At 38.6% G+C, this 20,716-nt stretch overlaps 1 protein-coding gene across 1 annotated transcript in view; it reads right to left on the bottom strand.

Annotated features, from left to right (window-relative positions):
- Window positions 1-12,198: 12,198 nt before the first annotated feature.
- Window positions 12,199-20,716, bottom strand: part of si:dkey-251i10.3 (uncharacterized protein LOC553498 homolog) — a 59,314-nt gene continuing 50,796 nt past the window's right edge. The window contains exons 12-14 of the mRNA XM_059977156.1: window positions 16,660-16,850; window positions 14,038-14,137; window positions 12,199-12,570 (exon numbers count right to left, since the gene is read on the bottom strand). Of these exons, the coding sequence (XP_059833139.1) occupies window positions 12,310-12,570; window positions 14,038-14,137; window positions 16,660-16,850 (552 nt within the window). The 3' untranslated portion in view covers window positions 12,199-12,309. The remainder of the gene's footprint in view (window positions 12,571-14,037; window positions 14,138-16,659; window positions 16,851-20,716) is intronic.

Raw genomic sequence — 20,716 nt, 5'->3', positions numbered from 1 at the left:
CCCAATGGCTAAATGAACTGGAGCTTTTAGGTCAGCACTGTCTTATTGTTCAGTTGGTATTACTGTCTGGCTTTCTATCTACTTGAGTAATGTTTTTTTCAAACTCCCAGAATAGGTTTAATGCTCTTTCCCTTTCTACTAGCATTGAATGTCATCCGAGATTACTGAGAACATCTGGTATGTCACCTCATTGAGAGAGGTGAGGGGACGATTATTTTAGAGAATGGTAAAATAGGAGCTGCTCGTACAAGTTTAGGGATCCAGTGAAGGAGAACTGCGAGAGCTTCAGTTTGTACTTAATAGTAACTGAAAGACTGTTCCCATAACTGCAGTAAGGACCACAGAATGTCAACATAACAGAAGGTAATAAAAAGCATGGACTGTCTTAAAGTATTGGCAACCAAAGCCTGATGTTGTTGGCCCCAGGTTACAGATTTAATCAAGATGGTACAGGAGCAATTTTCTTTTGAAGAACCGCACAACAGTAAAGTGGTAGAATGTCAATGCATTACTATTTTAAATCTCAGGCTAGATGGATATCATTTTAATACAGCAGATCTTGCATATCTCAAAACAAAATTCACAAAGCTTAACACTTTGAACCTAAGAGGAAATGAATCCCTACTACACAGGGATTTAAGTCTTTCACATCAGAACAGCAACTTTTCCAGTATTCTGTAGTGCTGCTGAGGAGGTGTCTATTTAACATCTCCTTCAGGTAAGTCATTTCTAGTTCTCATTCTTTGACTTGTTGACAGATCATCAGTAGACTTTTCACTCATCTCAGATACATGGGAAAATGATAGCGTGGTTAATGTTAGACCAGCAGCCAGAGTGTAGGACCACTGTTCAAGGTTGTGTGGTGAGGGATTTAAAATTCAAATAATTAGATCACGAATTTTTATTTTCAGACATACCATTTGTAGCCATGAAACATTCTACAATGATTAAGTAAAACTCATTTGGGTCACTAATGCCTTTCAGAGGAGGAAATCTTCTGACCTTTATGTATTTTCACTAATGCTGCTGACACTTAACTTCCTGCTTAGTTCAAGGGCAATTAAGGGCAGGCAATAAATGCCGCTGCTTTCTAGGTTCCAGGAACAAGTAAGTACTTCTTTATATAACTGAGAGTTTAATCTTTGATCTTATGATATACCATATCAATCTGAGTGACTGAAGGTGCACAACATAGAACACCATCTAAAGTCTGGCGGAGAAGGAGAGCGGTGTGGGTGAATACTTTGAGAATGGGTTGGTATGGTTCTTGCAGAGAAGAACAAGGCTATGCAAAAATGACATAGCCAGCATAATTGTTCGCATTTGTGTATGCACAAGGATAAGAGAATTCTCAATACATCCAATGGTGTGGGACTTGCATCACTTCAGTATGTTGGTTAGTTTAAAGAGCCAGATGACATGGTCGTGTAGATAAAGAGGCAAAAAAATGGCAAGAAACTTGCTTGCGTTGTGATATGAGTTCAGAAGAAGACAGAATAGCTGCTCAAATGCAGTACATTTACACTGTAAACTATGGTATAAATGACTGAATGTGAGCCTTTGTACATTGAATGTACATAAATGTTTCTTTTGAGCAAGTATCAGCGGAGAATTATTGCCGAGAATGCGCTTGTACGAAACAATGCCCTACTGGAGCATAAGTAAGCTATTCTGTTAATTGGTGGATTCTGAAGCATAGAGTACGTGAGTAATTTTTTTAATCACCATGATAAAAGGACATCTTATTTCTTAAAGTAGTGCAAAAATTACAGTATCATTTCAAACATAAACCCTGAAAAATGCTGGTGGACTTAGCATTTGGAACTCTGAAACAGTGTTCAGTCCAGCGAGTCTGTCAGTCTTCTTGAAGCATTTCAACTGTACTCTGTGCTTAAGGTTTGTGGTTCATTCTATGAACAAGTTCAATCAGTTATTAAACACATGGAATTACTAGACAGAGTAGAACCAATCAGAATTCAGTTAATAATCCGCAGTTTGGAAAAATAACAATATTATTGGCCCAATGCCTTCAGTTTAGCTTGCTCACTGCCACCTTCTCCGGGGTATTTAAGAGTGTGCTATAAATACCAGATCCTAAAAACTGATCGAATGTGCACACGGTAATGGAAGCCAAAGAACCAGAGAACTGGGCTTGTATAAATCATCTTGTGGAAAAATTAGCTAGCCGCTGAAAATGAATGTGAGTGTCTGCGGTACATCATTAGGCTGTGCACGTTCTTTGTGTTGTAGGCAACATGGTATCTTTGTGTCATCTGATTGTTAGGAGGTGGTTGTTGCATGTTATTCTTTGGCTACACATCAACGAGAGTCCTGGTGCTTCGAGTGAAGAGAACTAAGGAAGGCTAGCCTGCCCTTCTTAAAGAGGAGGGGAGCCGTGCACTTGGCAGCAAGAAATAGTGGTGACCAAGTTAAAAATTGCAGTCGAGCTTTGATAGCTTGTAGAATGTCTGGCTTTGGGAGAGAATAAGCACTAGGGATCAGGAAATATTAGGAGATTATGTGAAAGGAGAGATACTGTCTCTATAACCACAGAGGGCTAGTAGGATGCTCTCCAGACAGAATATTCAGAGACAGCAATAAGTAGCAACAGAAGTTAATGCCAGGAGTTCAGAACTAAAATATGGATGCGGTACCAAGTTGTAATTTAATGATCTCACACAAGCTGTTATAATTAATTAAAAGCCACTTCCCCAAATTGCACCACTAGCCTTCATTGCCAAATTAACCTAATCTGTGTTCCCAATTTACTGATAATTATTATGAAATTCGGTATTTCAAAACATTATCTTACCCTAATGCAGCATTGTTGCAAGCTTGGCTGCCACTTCTCTCACACAATGGGAGATTAATCATTTATGTTCAATGTTCCCCCTAATTTATAATGACCAATGTGCACAAGAATCTTGTGCTGTGCATTTTTTGCCCACTGACAACACGTGTGCAATGAATAATTTCTTCAATAAAAAACAGTGTGAATAAGCCAGTTCTAAAACCTGCAGACAAATCATAGCAAACTTTTCATTGTCAACATCAACCGCATCAGAAACCGTGAAAGGAAAAGTGATTGTGTACGACTGTGAAATAAACTTAACATGCCAATGAGCTCAAGGGTGACAACCTTTTGTGCCCAGTTTAAATTACTTAGTGTGCTAGTAGCAAAAGATGTGTGCACACACTCACCTTAGAGGGAACATTGTCAATGATATCCATAAAAGGACATTCACCTTGTTTCCCTCTTGTTAATGGAGGAAAAACACATAACAATAGGCAGCAACAATGGCCTAGGGGTAAATGCTTTCAGGTTTTTATCCTCTTAGAGAAAACAGTACCCGGGTAGAACATTACTAAGGTTGCAGAGGCAAGCAGTGTCTATGTTTGATGGTAACCCCAACACCCGCTCTCTGATTTCTCCCATATCCTCAACCTCTTCTACCTTAGAAGCTGCAGATGATGTAGACACCTTTTACAAATTCCCAGTTCTTGATCATTTTTACTTATTGGCATACAGTGTGGAATAGACCCTTCTGGCCCTTTGAGCTATACCAGTCAGCAACTCCACAATTTAATTCAAGCCAGGGCAATTTACAATGTTGAATTAACCTGCCAACCAGTGCACGTTTGAAATGTGGGGGGAAACCAGAGCACCCAGAGGAACCCACGTGGTCATGGGGACCACGTTTAAACTCCTTTTAGGCAGCAGCAGGACTTGAACCCAGGTCACTGGTACTGTAAGGCATTGCTCTAACCACTACGCCATCGTGTCACCTATTTTTCTTTCTCATTCAATCAAGAAATAGAATCTTCCCAGTTAATGCACAAAGGCAATGGAGGTGAAGAAACACCAGTGGTAAATACAGCCTCAACCAAGGAACTGGATACAGGGTAGCTCTGCCTGTCATGTAACACAAGGTACTAGTGGCCTGGATCCAGGGATGGGAAAATTGACAGTGCGAATGCAGCTCGGTGAATATATTACTGCTGAGAGACTTGATGGGTTCTGATGCTGTACATAATCAGTAAAAAGCAGAGAATTTGTTTATACAGGAGTATTGGCCAGGGAACTCGCGATAGCCGGTTTGCTTTCTTTCAGAATAACAGCGTAGGGTTGCCAAAGGATATCTGCATCAATGTCCTGTCTCCTAGGTTGCACATTTCCAACACTCCAGCACTCCCTTTTTGCTGACTTGAATATCCATTGATTTTATTTGTGCTCAAGGTTCAAGAATGGAAATTGAAATTGCAACCCTCTGACTTAGAAGTGAGAGGTCTACTCCCTAAACTACTGCATTCCATGAATAAAAGCAACACCAGCTTCTTTAGAATCCACCTTTCCAAAATGGAATAAATGGTTTCCTCCTTCACAATGAGGCTTTGATCACATCACAAAGCAGTCTGTTCTCCAGCAGGTCAATAGAATTTCTAAAGCCCCACCCTAAGAAAGTGGTAATGATGTCTGTTTTCCTGTTCATAATGATAATATTCATGTTCTTACCCCTGTCAGGTGCTCTACTGCCTGCCAGTACACTATAGCAGAAGCCATAATGCTGGAGACTTGAGGCTAGCCCTTCAAGGCCCAGAGCCACTCTCAAATACTTGCTAGAGACACCTGCAATATCCTTAATCAGAGATCAGCAGTTTTCCTCCATTTTACAGTGTGCGTTGGAGAAACATTTTAAGACTGCAATTAAAGCTCATAAGTTCAATGTGCAAATTTTTTATTTATTTTACTTTGGTTGGGAATAATGAATGATATGGTCAATAACAAAGGCAAGCTGTGCCTAGGTTGGTTGTTGAATAGAACAATAACTTTGAGCATGGGGACTAATTATTTCAGCATGCATAAGTGTGTTCTGTTGTAGTCCTTCTTGCACTTGTCCCTACTTCTCCTGACCTGATGAATGGTGACAAGAATTATTTCATTAATCAGAGAGAAGATGTGCGGCATACAGCTACACAGTTTTGTGTGAGTCCATTGATGGTGTGCTCCATGTGATTGGGGAGTAGGCAGAAGACAGCCAGCAGCCCCTCTGCAATGATTAAACCTGTTTAACATGCTCCTCCAAAATCTGCCAAGCTTGAATCTCAAGAGTAACAATAAAACAGTATTTCTGGAGGAGATAACCATTGCTATCCACTGGCCAGACTTTGTTTCGTGACGATGGTCCAAATTGAGAATGAAACCCTGTGACTATTACAAAGCTAGTGACATTCACTAGCATGAGGCACTGCCTGTGGTAACTTTCCAGAAGCACACTGAGGGTGGAATCCCTTTTATTTAATAAAATTTCAGCTTTCACAAGACACACACACACACACACACATACACACACCCACCCACCCACCCAATGCAGCACGTATTCAGTCATTAATATGCTCTACTGTACTACAGGGGCATCTGCAATATGTATAAGCCATCTTACACCATCTACTGGCGAGAGTGAGTAGTACAGTTAATACTCCAGCAGGGAATCAAACCAGTTGCCCTGGCTCTCAATCTGGTCTTTACCTTCTTTGAGATTACTGTTCAGCTGTGTTGACATCTTTCAAACACAACCAATTTATTGAACTGTCTTGAGTTTTGGAGGCTGATGAAACTGGGGTGAGAGTTTTTCACTAAAGACTCTCAGTTGGCTATGCTACTTCCTGTAAGGCCCTTCCCTTCTCCACTTCCTGGTTTTAGCAGCCAGCCATGCACTGCATGGCCTTTCTTCATTTAAAGCCATGCACACTTCCAATTGGATTGCTGCTGCTTGTGCACAGGAAGGGGCCTTGGGGTTCTAATGCTTGAACTGTCTTTCATTCTCTGGGGCACTCCTGTTTTCGTGGATGTTTGCGAAGAACAAGAACTACAGGATGTATATTGTATACATTTCTCTGACATTAAATGTACCTATTTGAACTGAACCTATAACAAATCAGGTATGCTGTTAAGTAAGTTGTTTTGGACACAGTTTTTAAACAAACAAATTCCAGCCAGGCTACTTCCGATTGACCTGTTGTCAGTATACTGTATATATACATTATGAAACTGCTTTCAAGACTGGGAGATTTGAGTATCACTGAAAACACAACCCAACTTTTCCCATTTATACACAACAACGATCAGTACAGTGATGGTGTAATGTAGTGGATGGGTGGCAGATGTCAAATTGATTTTATGCCCATGGAGCAGATGTTCTATATATACAGGTACTCTTGCATTTACTGTGGTGCCTCTATAGTATAAATGATCAAAACCAGCTTTATTTACCTTTTTTTTTGTAGCTGATAGCTATAAAAAAACCAGAATTATTTTCATTCTGCTCTGAGGGGTTAGAATTACGACCTTGGGAATACATTTCATGTCAGAATTACCAAATTTATTGTTGCCTGAAGTACTTTATAATTGGACCAAGTCTGGTTTCAGTTATTTATCCTTGTGGAACAGTATTTGAGCATAATGCCCACAACATACTGTACATAACACATACTATTCTGAAAGATGTAAACTTCCTGCCTGGAGATAGAGCATCGTTTGAAATGCAGCCTGATTTCCACCCCTCACTCCTTATATTTTTGATTGAACAGAAACAATAAAAGGTTACTGTAGGTAAATACAATGGGAATACATTAACTGAAGAAACTTATTTTTTGACTCTGCAGCCACAAAATAGTTCAAAATCTGAAAATTTTCTCATGATTCACAAGTGTGCAATCAGTAATTATTTCTTACTTACAATATTCTTCATGATCTGGTTTGCCCACACTTGGAGTACTGTGTTCAGTTCTGGTCGTCTCACTATAGGAAGGATGTAGAAGAATTGGAAAGGGTACAGAGGAGATTTACCAGGATGCTGCCTGGTTTAGAGTATGGATTATGATCAGAGATTAAGGGAACTGGGGCTTTACTCTTTGGAGAGAAGGAGGATGAGAGGAGACATGATAGAGGTGTACAAGATATTAAGAGGAATAGATAGAGTAGATAGCCAGCACCTCTTCCCCAGAGCACCACTGCTCAGTACAAGAGGACATGGCTTTAAGGTAATGGGAGGGAAGTTCAAGGGGGATATTAGAGGAAGGTTTTTTACTCAGAGAGTGGTTGGTGTGTGGAATGCACTGCCTGCGTCAGTGGTGGAGGCAGATACACTAGTGAAGTTTAAGTGACTACTAGACAGGTATATGGAGGAATTTAAGGTGGGGGTTTATATGGGAGGCAGGGTTTGAGGGTCGGCACATTGTGGGCCAAAGGGCCTGTAATGTGCTGTACTGTTCTATGTTCTATCTTAAGGAGTAAAAGATAATGGAGGTGAAATCCAGTTAGTTCCTTTTACACTAAGTGGATTGTCTTTGCTGACTGTTGTTAACTATTGATATGGGTATTTGAGAGGCTTTGTCCCCCGTCATTGCTCAGTGCTACTGTTTTAGTGATATTAATCAAAATCATAGTCACAAATTTCCTTATTTACTTTTAGTGTATTTCTCAGACAAGTGAAGTGCAATTTTTTTTCTAAAAACTTTCAGCACTATTTTAATAAACACACACAAAATGCTGGAGGAACTCAGCAGGCCAGGCAGCATCTATGGTAAAAAGTACTGTCGCGCTTCAGGCCAAGACCCTTCAGTACTGTGTGTTGCTTGCGTTTCTGGCTTCTGCAGATTTTCAATTGTTTGTGAACACTACTTTAATCTTATATATAAACTCAGTTGAATAAGGTTTAGCCTCACCTGAAGACCCACTCACAGATAACCTCATCAACAATGGCCTGTTAGTAGATCTCAAACATATTACAATTAAATTCCTGCACAGCCCCTTTCTTAATATCCCCATCTTCAGCTCATGTGTGAAAGCTAGAAGTGGAAACGGGGTACAACCTAACCCAATTTTAACTTTTCCACTATTAGTGTTTTAGGAAAGATTCCTGAATTTCTGTTCTATTAGCCTTTATAATAGAATAGAAATTCAGGAATCTTTCCTAAAACAATTTTTCATCCTTTCTTTAAAATGCTTGACTTTTGTTCCACTATGATGTATGCAAAATACTTTACACAGAATAGATATATGCATGCTGTGTTTGACAATAATTAGGATCAGAAACTTAAATAATTTTCTCTCCATTAACGAGTATTAAGAGAAATTATGGTAAAACTTTAGATAATGGGGGTACTGAATTTGTGAAGTTCAGCATCACAAATCATTAAGTACTCTAGTCACCTTATTAGAAACAAACTATAATGCTAATTAATATGTACTGAACATGGCAATATACAGCATGTGGAAATCTTCATTACATCAATGTAGGAAGGAATTTCCAGAATATTTCCAAGATAGGGAGCTGCATAAGTGACCTTGATGTTATTTTATCTCTGTGACAGGCTACTGACCATGCCATACTCTGCGCCCGCTAATATGATGATCAGATAAGTGAGGCTTTGGGTTGTTCTGGGTCTCACTTTTGGTTCGGAATGCTGTTGTTCAATTGTTTGCATGACTTGTTTTTTTTTCTTTCTCTAGCACATTTTATTTTTATTCTATTTTTATTTAAATTGGGTTCTTTCGTGTTTCTTGCTTGGTGGTTACCTGTGAGCAAGTAAATCTTAAGGTTGTATAACTTATATATTCTAAATGTACTTGGATCTTGAATATTTGCATGCTGTTACTAAGACCACTTTACTTCCTCCTCCTATAACCAATTGATATTACCCAAGATCATCACCTACTGCAATGTTCATTCTCTAGAATTCCTTCCTTCATTTTTCTATAGATTCAGTGAGCACTACAGCACAAAAACAGGCCTTTTGACCCATCTAGCCTATGCTGACCCGGTGTTCTGCTCAGTTCCATCGACCCGCACCCGGCCCATAGCCCTCCAAGCTTCCTATCTATCCATCCAGAATTCTCTTAAGTGTTACAAATGAACCTGCATCTACCACTTCAGCTGGCAGCTCGTTCCACATTCACACCATGCTCTGAGCGAAAAGAATTCCCACTCAGATTTCCCTCAAGTATTTCATTTTTCGCCCTGAACTATGAATTCTACTTCTACCCTCATCCAACCTGAGGGGAAAAAGCATGCATACATTCACCCTCTTAATTTTGTACAGCTCAATAAGATCTCCCATGCTCCAGTGAATTATGTCCTAAACTATTCAACTTTTCCCTGTAACTCAGGTCCTCAAGTCCTGGCAACATCCTTGTTATTTTTTTCAGCATTCATGTCTGCATTAAAATCTGTCATTTTTCAGCCAATTTTTCCAGCTGGCTTAGATCACTTTGCAAGCTTTGATAGCATTCCTCGCTGTTCACTATGCCCCAAATCTTGCTGTCATCCCCAAATTTGCTGATCCAGTTTACTACGTCATCATCTGAATCATTAATATGGATCATAAACAACAACATACCCAGCACTGATTCGAACAGCATATCACTAATCACAGGCCTCCAGTCAGAGAGACAATCACCTACTACTACTCTCTGGCTTCTTCTGCCAAGTCACTGTTGGTTCCAATTGACTTCTTCATCCTGAATGCCAAAAGGCATGACCTCTGGACCAGCCTCCCATGCTGAAGTCCATGTAGATGACATCCACCACCTTTCCATTTTCAACCTCACTGGTAAACTCCTGTTTGTTTATTCATGACCAGCAACTGTGGTGTTTTGTATCCCACAGTTCGAAAACTTTTCCACTATACCTGTGCTCATTCAGCTCCCTCAAGCAGTGACTAACATGACTTCGCCATCCTCTCTCAGCAGGTATATCCACTTTTCATATCATTTGATCTCTCAGTTCAATGTGACTTGAAACATATTCAGCTTCTAACTTTTCCTAGAGCTGATAAGTGATTGAGCTGAAAGTTGAACTATACGTTTGTCACACCTGCTGTGTACATCTTTTTTTAAAAAAAATTATCGTCCTGCAGCTGCCGAAGAGGGTATCTACCAGATTACAGAACACCATTTGAGATCAGACTTATACTGTACATCACTTCAGTTTGTGACCTCATGAACTAGGGTATAGTACTAATAATTTCCCATCCCTTCCCACCCTGTCTCCTACAGGGATCCAGGTTTATTGAGGTGCAGATCCACTAGTTTCAACTACTTTTATTTATTTCATTTCAGAGTTTCCACATGTAACCACAAAATAAAGTTACTGGTAGACATTTAAAACTGGGGGTGGTGTTGTGTTACAGGCAGCTAGACTTTCCTTTATGACCTAGGAGTCACTCAGCCCTCCAGATCAATGTTGATTTTCAGCTATCATCACTCCCAATCCCCCACTTTTTCCTCCTATTATTCTCATGTGCCTTTCAATTCCACAGACTCCTTTGGCAACCATCTGCATTAGGAATGTCTTAGTGTAGCCAGCTAACTGTGCATCTGTGTCATGTGGGAAGTGACAGAAGCACAAGGGAAATTTCATGCAGTCATTTGTATGGACATTCAAATCCAGGTCACTGGAGATGTGTAGATGCAGAAGCTTTAAGCTGCAATACACTGTACCATCCTGGTTGTAGTTTGTATCATTTGTTGAGCTTCCTCCATTCCCTCTAATTTCTACTGAAGAAATGCAGGTCAGTTAACAGGACCAGGTTTGTCAACAGCTGAAAAACCTGCCTGTGCTCACAGCCTGCAACCTCACAAGGAGTCAGCAGTTTAAAAGGTGATCATCTTTCAAGTTCCTGGGTGTCAACATCTCAGCTGATTTATCCTGGGCGTAACACATTGAGATAAACATAAAAAAAGCACACCAGCTGCTCATCCAGTAGGAGATTGAGGAGATTTGGTATGCCACCAGAAACTTGTTAACTTCCATAGGTGTGTGGTCTAGAGCACTGGCTGCATCACAGCTTGGTGTAGAGTCTTCATTGCACAGGATCTCAGGACGCTGCAGAGGGTTATAGACTCAGCCCTCCAACACCATGGAGGACATCTGCAAGAGACAGTGACTGAAGAAGGTGGTATCCATCATCAAGGAAGAGTAGGAGCCTCAGATCTATATTCAATGATTTAGGGACAGCTTCTTTTCCTCCACCATTGGATTTCTGAACAGTGCATGAACACTCCAGCATTATTTAAATGTTTTGTATGACTTATTTTTGAAGTTTATAGATATTTCTCTCTTCACTGTACTGCTGCCACAAAACAACAAATTTCACAACACGTCAGTGATAATAAATTGGATTCTGATTCTGAAAGTTGGAAGTGAGGTTTATCACCTGTGGAAAGACCATAGCTCTACACTTGAACCCTTAAACAATCCGAGTAGGATTTATTCTTAAACCAATAGATCATGCTGTCACGATGATATCCCGCCAAAGCAATGATTCATGAAGGGAAAAAATAGCAAACAAACCTCTTCATTTGTACTCCTGTATGGCAGTGACCACATACTATCACAGCTGCTTCAGTTAGGAACTGTACAGGTCCTTTGGCCCATGATGTTGTGCCAAACTTTTAACTTTCTCTGATTAATCTAACTCTTTCATCCCATGTAGCCTTCCATTTTTCGATCACCATGTGCCCGTCTAAGAATTTCTTACCTGTCCCTAATGTCATCTATCTCTACTACCAACACCCCTGACAACATGTTCCACCACCTACTATTTGCATCTTTGACATCCCCCTATGCTTTCTTCTAATCACTTTAAAATTATGCTCCCTTGTATTAGTCATTTCCACCCTATGGCAGTCCACTCAATCTATGCCTCTTATCATCTTGTACATATCTAAAGCCCAAGCTCACTCACCCTATTCTCGTAAGACATGTTCTCTATCCAGGCAGCATCTTGGTAAATCTCCTCTACGTCCTCTCTAAAACTTCCACATCCTTCCTCTAACTAGGTGATCAGAACTAAACACGTACTCCAAATGTGGCATAACCAGAATTTTAAAACTGCACTATTAGCTCACAGTTTTTGGACTCAGTACTGCTTCATTTCGGAACCCAAATTACCATGTGTCAGGGAAGTGTTGGGCTTATCAGGCCTTTCACCTGTAATGGTAGAAGGGGCCATTATAAATATGGTGCACATTTTCTCATGACTTGTAAGGCATAAACTCTGCAAACAGACAGAAGTAATCGTACAGTGACATATGACAAAGTTTCACCTTTCTTCCCCATCCAACAAAATACAAGGGATATTCAAAAAGGCTCCTTAGCACCAAATTTCATGGTTAGGAATTGACAGAAACAGTCATCAGATTGGCACATTTAATTAGTCAAAAAATGAAACCATTATTTAATACACAAGCTAGAAGGACATGACAAAAGTCTGCTGTATTATAAACAAGTCAAGCAATGCTGACTTTTAACGGTGATGAGACGTGTTCTGTTGTCGTTTTATTCTCTTATGGGGATTTTGTTCCTTATTTGATTTCCAACACATCTTCTTATCCTGAAACACATCCTCTTCGGCGATCGGTTCAATGATTGCACCCAACTTTGTCACAATTTTTGGTGAATTTAATCTGCGTGTTGCCTTCTCGGTATTCCATGTATTCCCAAGCGGAGCACAGATACTCTTCTCAAATTGATGCCGATTGGCAAATGGGAAAGGTAGTTCATTCACCTTCAGCAAAACAAAGAATTCAACACAAGTAAATGATTTATATTATATAGTTATGACCAAGTAACTTTTTAAATACTTGATTATCAATTATCTACTTAAGAGTTTAAATGAATTGAAGGTATCATGGAAATACACACATTTAGATGTTCGTATTTAGAGGCCCTGATTTAGCCCCTTTATTATTCACCATACTGTTCAGAACAGTCTTAAGTTCAACCTGCAATAAATGTAGAATCTACAAATTTAGGAAATGCGATGGAAGCGTTACCACTTGTAATCACGTCCACAGCCGAAGAAAAATTAAATATACAGTATTCCTTCTTTCCCGCTAATGACAATATTGCCTAAATATCTCTGTATCTCACTAACACTCATTAGCTAAACTAAGATATAAAAACTGTTCAACTGGGAGAGATGCCCATAGAAGGGAGATATTGCAACCACATTTATTCTGGGATTGTTTACTGTTATTTTAGAGCAGTAAGTCATCATCTAAAGGGTAGTTAGAAAAGAGAGATATACATCCAAAATAAATATTATGTCAAGATTAGCAACAGCACTGTTGCTTAATCAGAATGATTCTACAATATTCCCTGCAAACCTAGAGATTATGCATAATGAACTATTGCTGGCTTTGAGAACATCACAGTAAACAAAGCTTACGTTATTGCATTTTACAGTAAGTTTTAAATTTTTTTCTGTAAAACTGTTAAAAGTATGACTGGAAGAATATAGAAGTCAGTGTAAATAGATTCCTAATCTACAGTACATCTTTTTGCGTCAGAACTGTGGCATTTAAGTAACACATGCAGAGAATCATAACGCTGCTTCATTGAAGAAGAAAGCCCTTAACTCTGAGTGGAGTCACCGGGACGCTGTTGTGACGGCGTTTTTTTTAAAGCAGGCTTTCTTGTTTTTACAAGGCTAGCTTAACCCTCAGCCCAGCATGGATGGAAAGCGTGCAAGGGAGCTGGCTGGATTCGAAATCCGGCGCTGATGCCACTACACCACCAGCCGGGCTTCATTAAAGGTTATCCGCTTAATCCCATAACTCTCCTTCCCCACCCCCCATACTCTTGTACTCTTTTCAATTATTTATTAATCTACCCTTTTAAAAACATACAGATTTTGATTCTGCTATTTTTTTTTTGTAACTTGAGCAGTACCCATTCATAGAATGTTACGCATAATTATTTTTCTTCTAATTACCTTAAACATGTAGCTTCCTTTTGCTAGTGCATCAACCACTGATAAGTTTCCTACTTCGTCAAAAATTCTCAACTTCATACACTTTTTCTATTTTCTATATTTTTGCACTACTTACACACACACACACACACACACAGAGTAATTCAGTTTGTTTCTCCCCTCTATTATTATGTATTTCATTGTACTGTTGCCGCAAAATTAACAAAGGTCACGACATATTCAATGCCCTCTTTACTGATCATATGGAAACTGTCTCACCTGATGTGCTGCAACTTCAATATCCCGATTCTCTCTGATTATTACATTAGGTAAATTCTGATCTTTCCTTGGCGGAGCTGGGGGAGCTCTGATGCGGAACCTAGCAGGAATCAGAAACAAAGTATAATTAGGGGCGACAAGGTAGCATATTCTGCAGGTATGGGGTAGTATGGGTTTAGTACTTTTTTTTAAAAGGATTATATGGGTCAGCACAACTTGGAAGGCTGAAGGGCCTGTACTGTGCTGTAGTGTTCTATGGTAACATAAACTCTAAAATAAATTTGACAGTGCAACGTTCTCTTTCAATTTTTAGGTTTGTGTATGTGACCAACTATCGCAAAGGGATTGAACAATGTAGATAATTTAGTTGCCTGAACACAAAGCAAGCTCTGAAGTAAGATGATAAAATCAATGAACAATCTATGATTCTATATATAAATAGTGTTAGCACTCAATAAGATTATGTAGCAATGACAACTCAGATAGGTTGTTTCACACAATCACATCAAGTACTCTCTAAATAAATCAGCTGTCTTAATTCCATATCCTTATGCTGTTCTAATTTTCCTTTTTACATTCTATAGTCTACTTAGTCTTATTGGTTGATATGCTATTTGTTTCAATTATTCCTATCTGTCAGTTCAGCAGGAAGCAGATGACACCACATTCAGCAGCATTAATACCCAGTATTGCTAAGTGTCAAATATAACTGATTAGATTTCTTCATTTTGAAGATGATCATTGCCTACAATTATGTGATGTAAATGCTCATGTCCAGATGTTACCCAGACCTTGCTGTCGGCAGTTATGGATTGGTTCATTTACAGAGGAGTAGCAAATGAATTCAAAAATTGTGCAATTATCAGAGAAAAGCACCACTTCTAACCCTTTGATGGAAGGAAAGTCAATGATAAAGGAACATGGGACTAAGCCAATGCCCTGAGGAACTTCTACAGTGATATAATGGGGTTAGCATAAGCAACCTTCAACATCAAAAACTATTTTCTTTTGGGCACAGTCACATATTCAGTCATTGAATGCCTTCTCCATATGTAGATCCAACTAAATGAGCTCAACTAAATCTTTCCTTCTCGGACAACCCTCATCTCAGGAACCAATCCATTAAATCTTTGCTGTTTAACTCCGAAGACAAATTCAACCCATTGTTAAATATGGAGATCAAAGCTATATGTAGTGCTCCAGATACGGTTTCACAAAAGGCAATATGTTTGTAACAAGAGTTTCTTATCTTGCAATCAGTATTCATTCAGCTTTCTTAACTACTTACTGTGTTATAACGTGTTTTTTATCTGAGAACATCCATATCTCTTGGAAGACCAAAAGTTAGTGTCATTCCACTGGAAAAATCATCTTTTCTGTTCTTCTTATCAATGTGATCAGCCCTACATTTCCCTAGATTGTACTCTACCATCTTTTTGCCTCTTACTTAACCTAAGTTATTTTGTAGACACTTTGTGTGCACCCTGACAACTTATTTTCTCACTTGTTTGTATCATCAGCAAAACTATATACATTATTGTTGATCAGAAGTGACTGAGAGTCCAGCAATGATCTGAGGCAATTTACCAGTTACAACAATTTGGTCTGCAAATGATCCCCTTTCTCTGCTTCCCTATTTTACGTTATCTGATTAGTTATATGCTAATATATTACCTTCAACTTAAACCTTACCAAATACCTGTTGAATTAAACTAGATACAATTACTTACCATTAAAGATGTAACTAGCTGAGTAGATAAAAACTATTAACTAATTTCCCTTTTTTTCCTTCATAAAGGGACACTGACTTTATCTAATGTTAAGCTTTCCAAAGTGCTCTATTACTATTTCCTTAGTAATAGAGTATAGCATTTTCTCGATGATGAAAGGGCCTGTAGTTTCTCTTCACCTCTTTTCTTGAATGGTGCTGTTAAATTTTTTGCTTATCAACCAACTGAACCTTTCTAGGACACAGAAATTTTAGGAAGTGATCTACTACCTCTGCATCTACTATCAAGAACCCTAGGTTATAGGCCATCATGGTGAGTGAACTTGTCATTCGTTCATCCAATTAGATTGTCTTGCACTTTTCCTTCTAGTTATATTAACTATTTTAAATTGCTAACTTTATTTTGCCCTTTGGTTACCTCCTGTTCGATATATTTTTAATGTTCTACTTTAAGAACATATGGAGTGTTTACCACCTGTAATATTTTGTTATTCTGAAGTATTAATTTGCTACCCCAGTTATCTCCTTTCTATGACCTGTATATTTGAATTTTTTATAAGTTGACCCTATTCTTTTACTTTCACCCATATTCCACTATCCCCACCGAATTGCTGTGGTGGTCCAGTCTAGCTACTAAACTTAATTTTGCAGGCCAATCCATCTAATTTGTACTACTAATTAGACTGTCCAATTATGGATAACCAAGGATTTCAGATAAAGAGCAATTAATTTTGATCTCACTATTCCTCACATTATCTCCTGCTCCAAGTGGGAATAACACCAAACATCCCCACAGCAGAGAGAGAGGAAAAAAAATTAAAGATCTATAGTTCGAATTTAACAGACATAGACCTGTGCAAAACCAGTGCATATCAACCTTCCAAGAGGCCTACCTTCTTCTCTTTTTTGCACTGGGGCGCAAACCCTGGCCTCCCCATTCACCCCAGCCTGGCAATGTCAAGTCAATGTGTTTTGGTTTGGTAGCGTTAATCTCTCTCTGCTTGTCTTTAATGAAATCTCCAATGACATCATCTGACGCAAAGGCCTCCTTAATGATCATACGCTGATCTTCTTGATCTTCATTCTAAAATGGAAGAATAAATTGATTTCAAGAACAGTCACCTAATGGTGTAAATATGATTTAGAGTATATAAACATTTTTCTATGCGTTCAATCTTACAAAGTATGTACCTAAACTGAGATACATTCTCCAAATGGGAAAAAAAGTTATGCATAATGTAATTCTCCAAAGTATATTGTGTAATTTTACAGCAACGTTACTCGGTGAGATTTTAATCAGGGACAGAAGCTCAACTCATAGCTTGCTCAAGGCTGCTCAGAGAAATAATACAATATTAGATGATAATAGTGCTTGCATAGCAAATCAGCAATTTCAGCTCTGCATCAACAGCAGCTATTAAATAGAGGCCTCACACACAGGAAAAGATAATACTTAAGGATTAATGGCATTATTGCATCAAGCTAGTATAAAAAGGCCATCAAGGGATAGTATAGACTCTAATAGCCCTGATTTATAATTGCAACTTCAGTTAGCTTTTCTGCAACATTCCACAAGTCCTGATTTAAGGCCTAGAGGCTGAGAAGCGTATTGTAATGATGTATGTGTGTGCACTTGTTCATCCTGCATGTAGGGGGAGGGGGAGATACTGAGAGGGGAAGGCTGACAGGTGACAGGTTGCCACAGCCCAGAACACAAGTGACTGCTTCCAATTTTATGGAATTATTGCAGCACAATATTTGGTCTTCTCACAAAAGTCTTATTCCCTATTCTTCTACATTCCTTGTGCTCCTCATGTCAAGATGGATCGCTATAATGTTAAATTTCATTTCCACTTGAGAGTGAAAAGAGCGAGTCTCATTGCACACGAGTTTCACTTTGGAGTAGTAAGAGAACGATCTGTGCAAGAGCGGGAACCATTTAAAGGAGAAAACACATTGTGTGGTTTTCACTTGGGCCAATAATGAAGAGATGAGGTTTAGGTGGAGCAGAAATTGCGGGGGCAGTCACTGTCAGAGTGGACAGTGAGTAATTGGGGCTCAATAAGCTTCGGCCAGAAGAGGTGGAGGTCAAGGTCCTTGAGGTCTTTTTGATCAATCATTGTATAAATGGGCTAATGAAGGAGTCTGAAACCTGAAGCTTTGGCTCAAGAGGCTTTGGCAATGGGACGCAGAATCAGATGATATGTTGTAGCTACATGATATGGGAGCTGGTGGACTCCACTGTAGTTACTTATAACCCAGGTTAATTAAATCCAAAGATGTAAGGTTAGAAAGCTCCACCTGTGGAGGGATAAAAACAGGGTTTATTAAATTTTTAAAAAAGAGAACTTGGGAAGAAAAAGCTTTGCAAGAACGAGGTGTGGCTGACGCAGATGTGGGAAAGCAAGAGAAACACAGTAAATTATTAGAAACTAAGGATACAAACAGTTAAAAATGAAATTAGTAGTGAATATCTCTACCCTACTTACTTGAAAACCTCAGTGAAACCCCTGGAAGAGAGACGATAGCGATAAAAAATCTGTTGAAGCTACAGTGGTAACGAGACAATATTGGCAGAGACGAGTGCCAAGATCTCTACTGTGTAACAGGGAATTTGTTCTGTTAAATCATACCAAGGGATTTGGTGAGTTAAAACTTTTACTATTCCGAGTGTATAACTTGTGTATGAAATACGTTCAGTCGTGTTGTAACTGAGAAATGTTAGGAAATGACAATGTGATACTGAGTTACTTTGAAACAGAAAATAGAATGTGCATAAAAACTTACAGATTGTAATCCTGTAGTATACAGGTCACGCTTTTTTATAAAAGTTTGTGAATCGACTTTCTGTGGATGCTCAACTATTTCATCCAAAGTACCAAGAAACAAGATGACGAGCTACCCAAGATTAAAGAATCAGGCGTGGGAATGAAATGTTTAATAGCATAAGAATTTAATACGATTGGATGTTTAAGTTCATTTTCATTTGAAGGATCTGAATTTGATTTTCTGCAACAACTGATTATTTTTGCAAAGACTGATAAGTTACTGAATGAGACTTGTTTAAAAGTTGTGATGTTGATCTAGGTGAGAGTTATGAAAATATTCAAGAAAAGATCCCCACACCCTATGGAACTTTATGTCCGAATTAGAAAGTGAGTAGTGAATCTTTTCAAGATCTAAACAAGACATAATATCCCTAAGCCATTGAGCATGGGTAGGGGGAACTACATCTCTCCATTTAAGAAGTACTGCTCGTCTGGCTAGAAGAGAGGCAAAAGACAATATTCGTTGTTTAGCCGGGGTCAAATGCTTGTCAGGGTCTCGAAGAATACCAAAAAGAGCGATCAAAGGATCAGGTTCCAAATAACAATTTAATTTTATCACAAGGGGCTCGTCTGAGAATCATAAATTTAACACGAATTGTAGAAATTACGCCTTTGCCCGAAGGGTTCATTTGAAGAAACAAGTCTATAACATTTTTATCAGGTTGTTCAGGAAAATGTGGTATTAAAGGGCTAATAAAATGTCTAACTTGAAGGTATCTAAAAAATGAGTATTCGGTAAATTAAATTTTATAGACAACTGTTCAAAAGACGCAAACCGATTGTTTATAAAAAGATCTTCAAAACGCCTGATATCTCTCCTACACCAGTCTTGGAATGTGGAATCCTGCATAGACGGCTGAAATAAATGGTTGTATAGAATAGGACTAGAGAGAGAAAAACTATAAAGTCCAAGGCATTTTCTAAATTGAGCCCATATTCTCAGAGTATGCCTGATTACAGGATTAATAATAGATTTTGGCAATTGGCAAGGAAGAACAAATCCAAGTAAAGCTGGAATAGATAATTTCTTATAAGCGTTTCTTATAGATTGACAGGTGTTTGTTCTTTTTTCCCTTGATAATCAGACCCTACATTTCCAGCTTTTTTTTTTACTTTTGTTTTTTCCTGATCAGGTAGCAGGCTGCCCCCCCCCCCCACTTTTTTTTTATTACAATATGTAGTTCTGGGGTAATAAAAGTGTATCTCATATAATGGTTGGATAGGTGATGGATTGGGTGCTTTTCTTTCTTTTTCTCTTTTTTTAACTATGGGTGACTTGCTTATTTGTTAAGACATGTATTATTGTTATTTTTGTTTATATGGCAATGAGCCTTCTATATATTATTGATTTTCTTTTCTTCGTTGTAGTTTGTAGAAAATTACAAATAAAATATTATAAAAGTTGTGATGTTGGAGAATTGTCGTGAAAGGAATTATGCTGTGTGTATATATAAATAAAATATTTGAATTTGTAGACATACTGATTGGAACTGAAACTGAAGTTAACCATAATACTTAAGAGTAGGAAGTCAATTAGTTTTCTAACTTATAGGGATAAATAAAAAGGAAAAGTTAATCTGTAAACCTTTAGATAGGGAATAACACTAAATCTAACTGGCTAGAGAAATAAAGGTTCTCCTAATGAATCTCACTGATTCTAACTAACAAGGAATTTGGTTTCTGTTTGATATTTGAGATTTGGAGCCGACACAGAATGTTGGAATTTTGAATTCTTACTCATGTCTATATTTTGTATATATTGTTATTTTTAAATAAACAAAACTTACCTCCAGAAGTGTGCATTTTGTATTCACTGTCTCCTTCCATTACCTAGAGCTTCTGATGGCCAATAGCACCTAGTGTGGTACTATGGAATTTGATTTTTTTCATAAGGAGTGCGGCGACCAGTCACACAAAATAAGACCAGCGCTACACAGGCGTCACATACTGATCACCACATCTGCCACAAGTGTTGGCTACTTGAGGAACTCAGGCTCTAAGATGATTACTGGAATCTAAGCTTGTGATACACAAAGGAGGGGGAAAGTTACATGGACACTGTTTCAGGAGGCAGTCACATCCTATAGATTAATAACTTCAAATTCGGTCTGCGGCCAGGGAC

This window comes from Hypanus sabinus, chromosome 8, assembly GCF_030144855.1.
Source record: "Hypanus sabinus isolate sHypSab1 chromosome 8, sHypSab1.hap1, whole genome shotgun sequence".
NCBI classification, from domain to species: Eukaryota; Metazoa; Chordata; class Chondrichthyes; order Myliobatiformes; family Dasyatidae; genus Hypanus; species Hypanus sabinus.
This window is presented reverse-complemented; position numbering and strand designations above follow the sequence as displayed.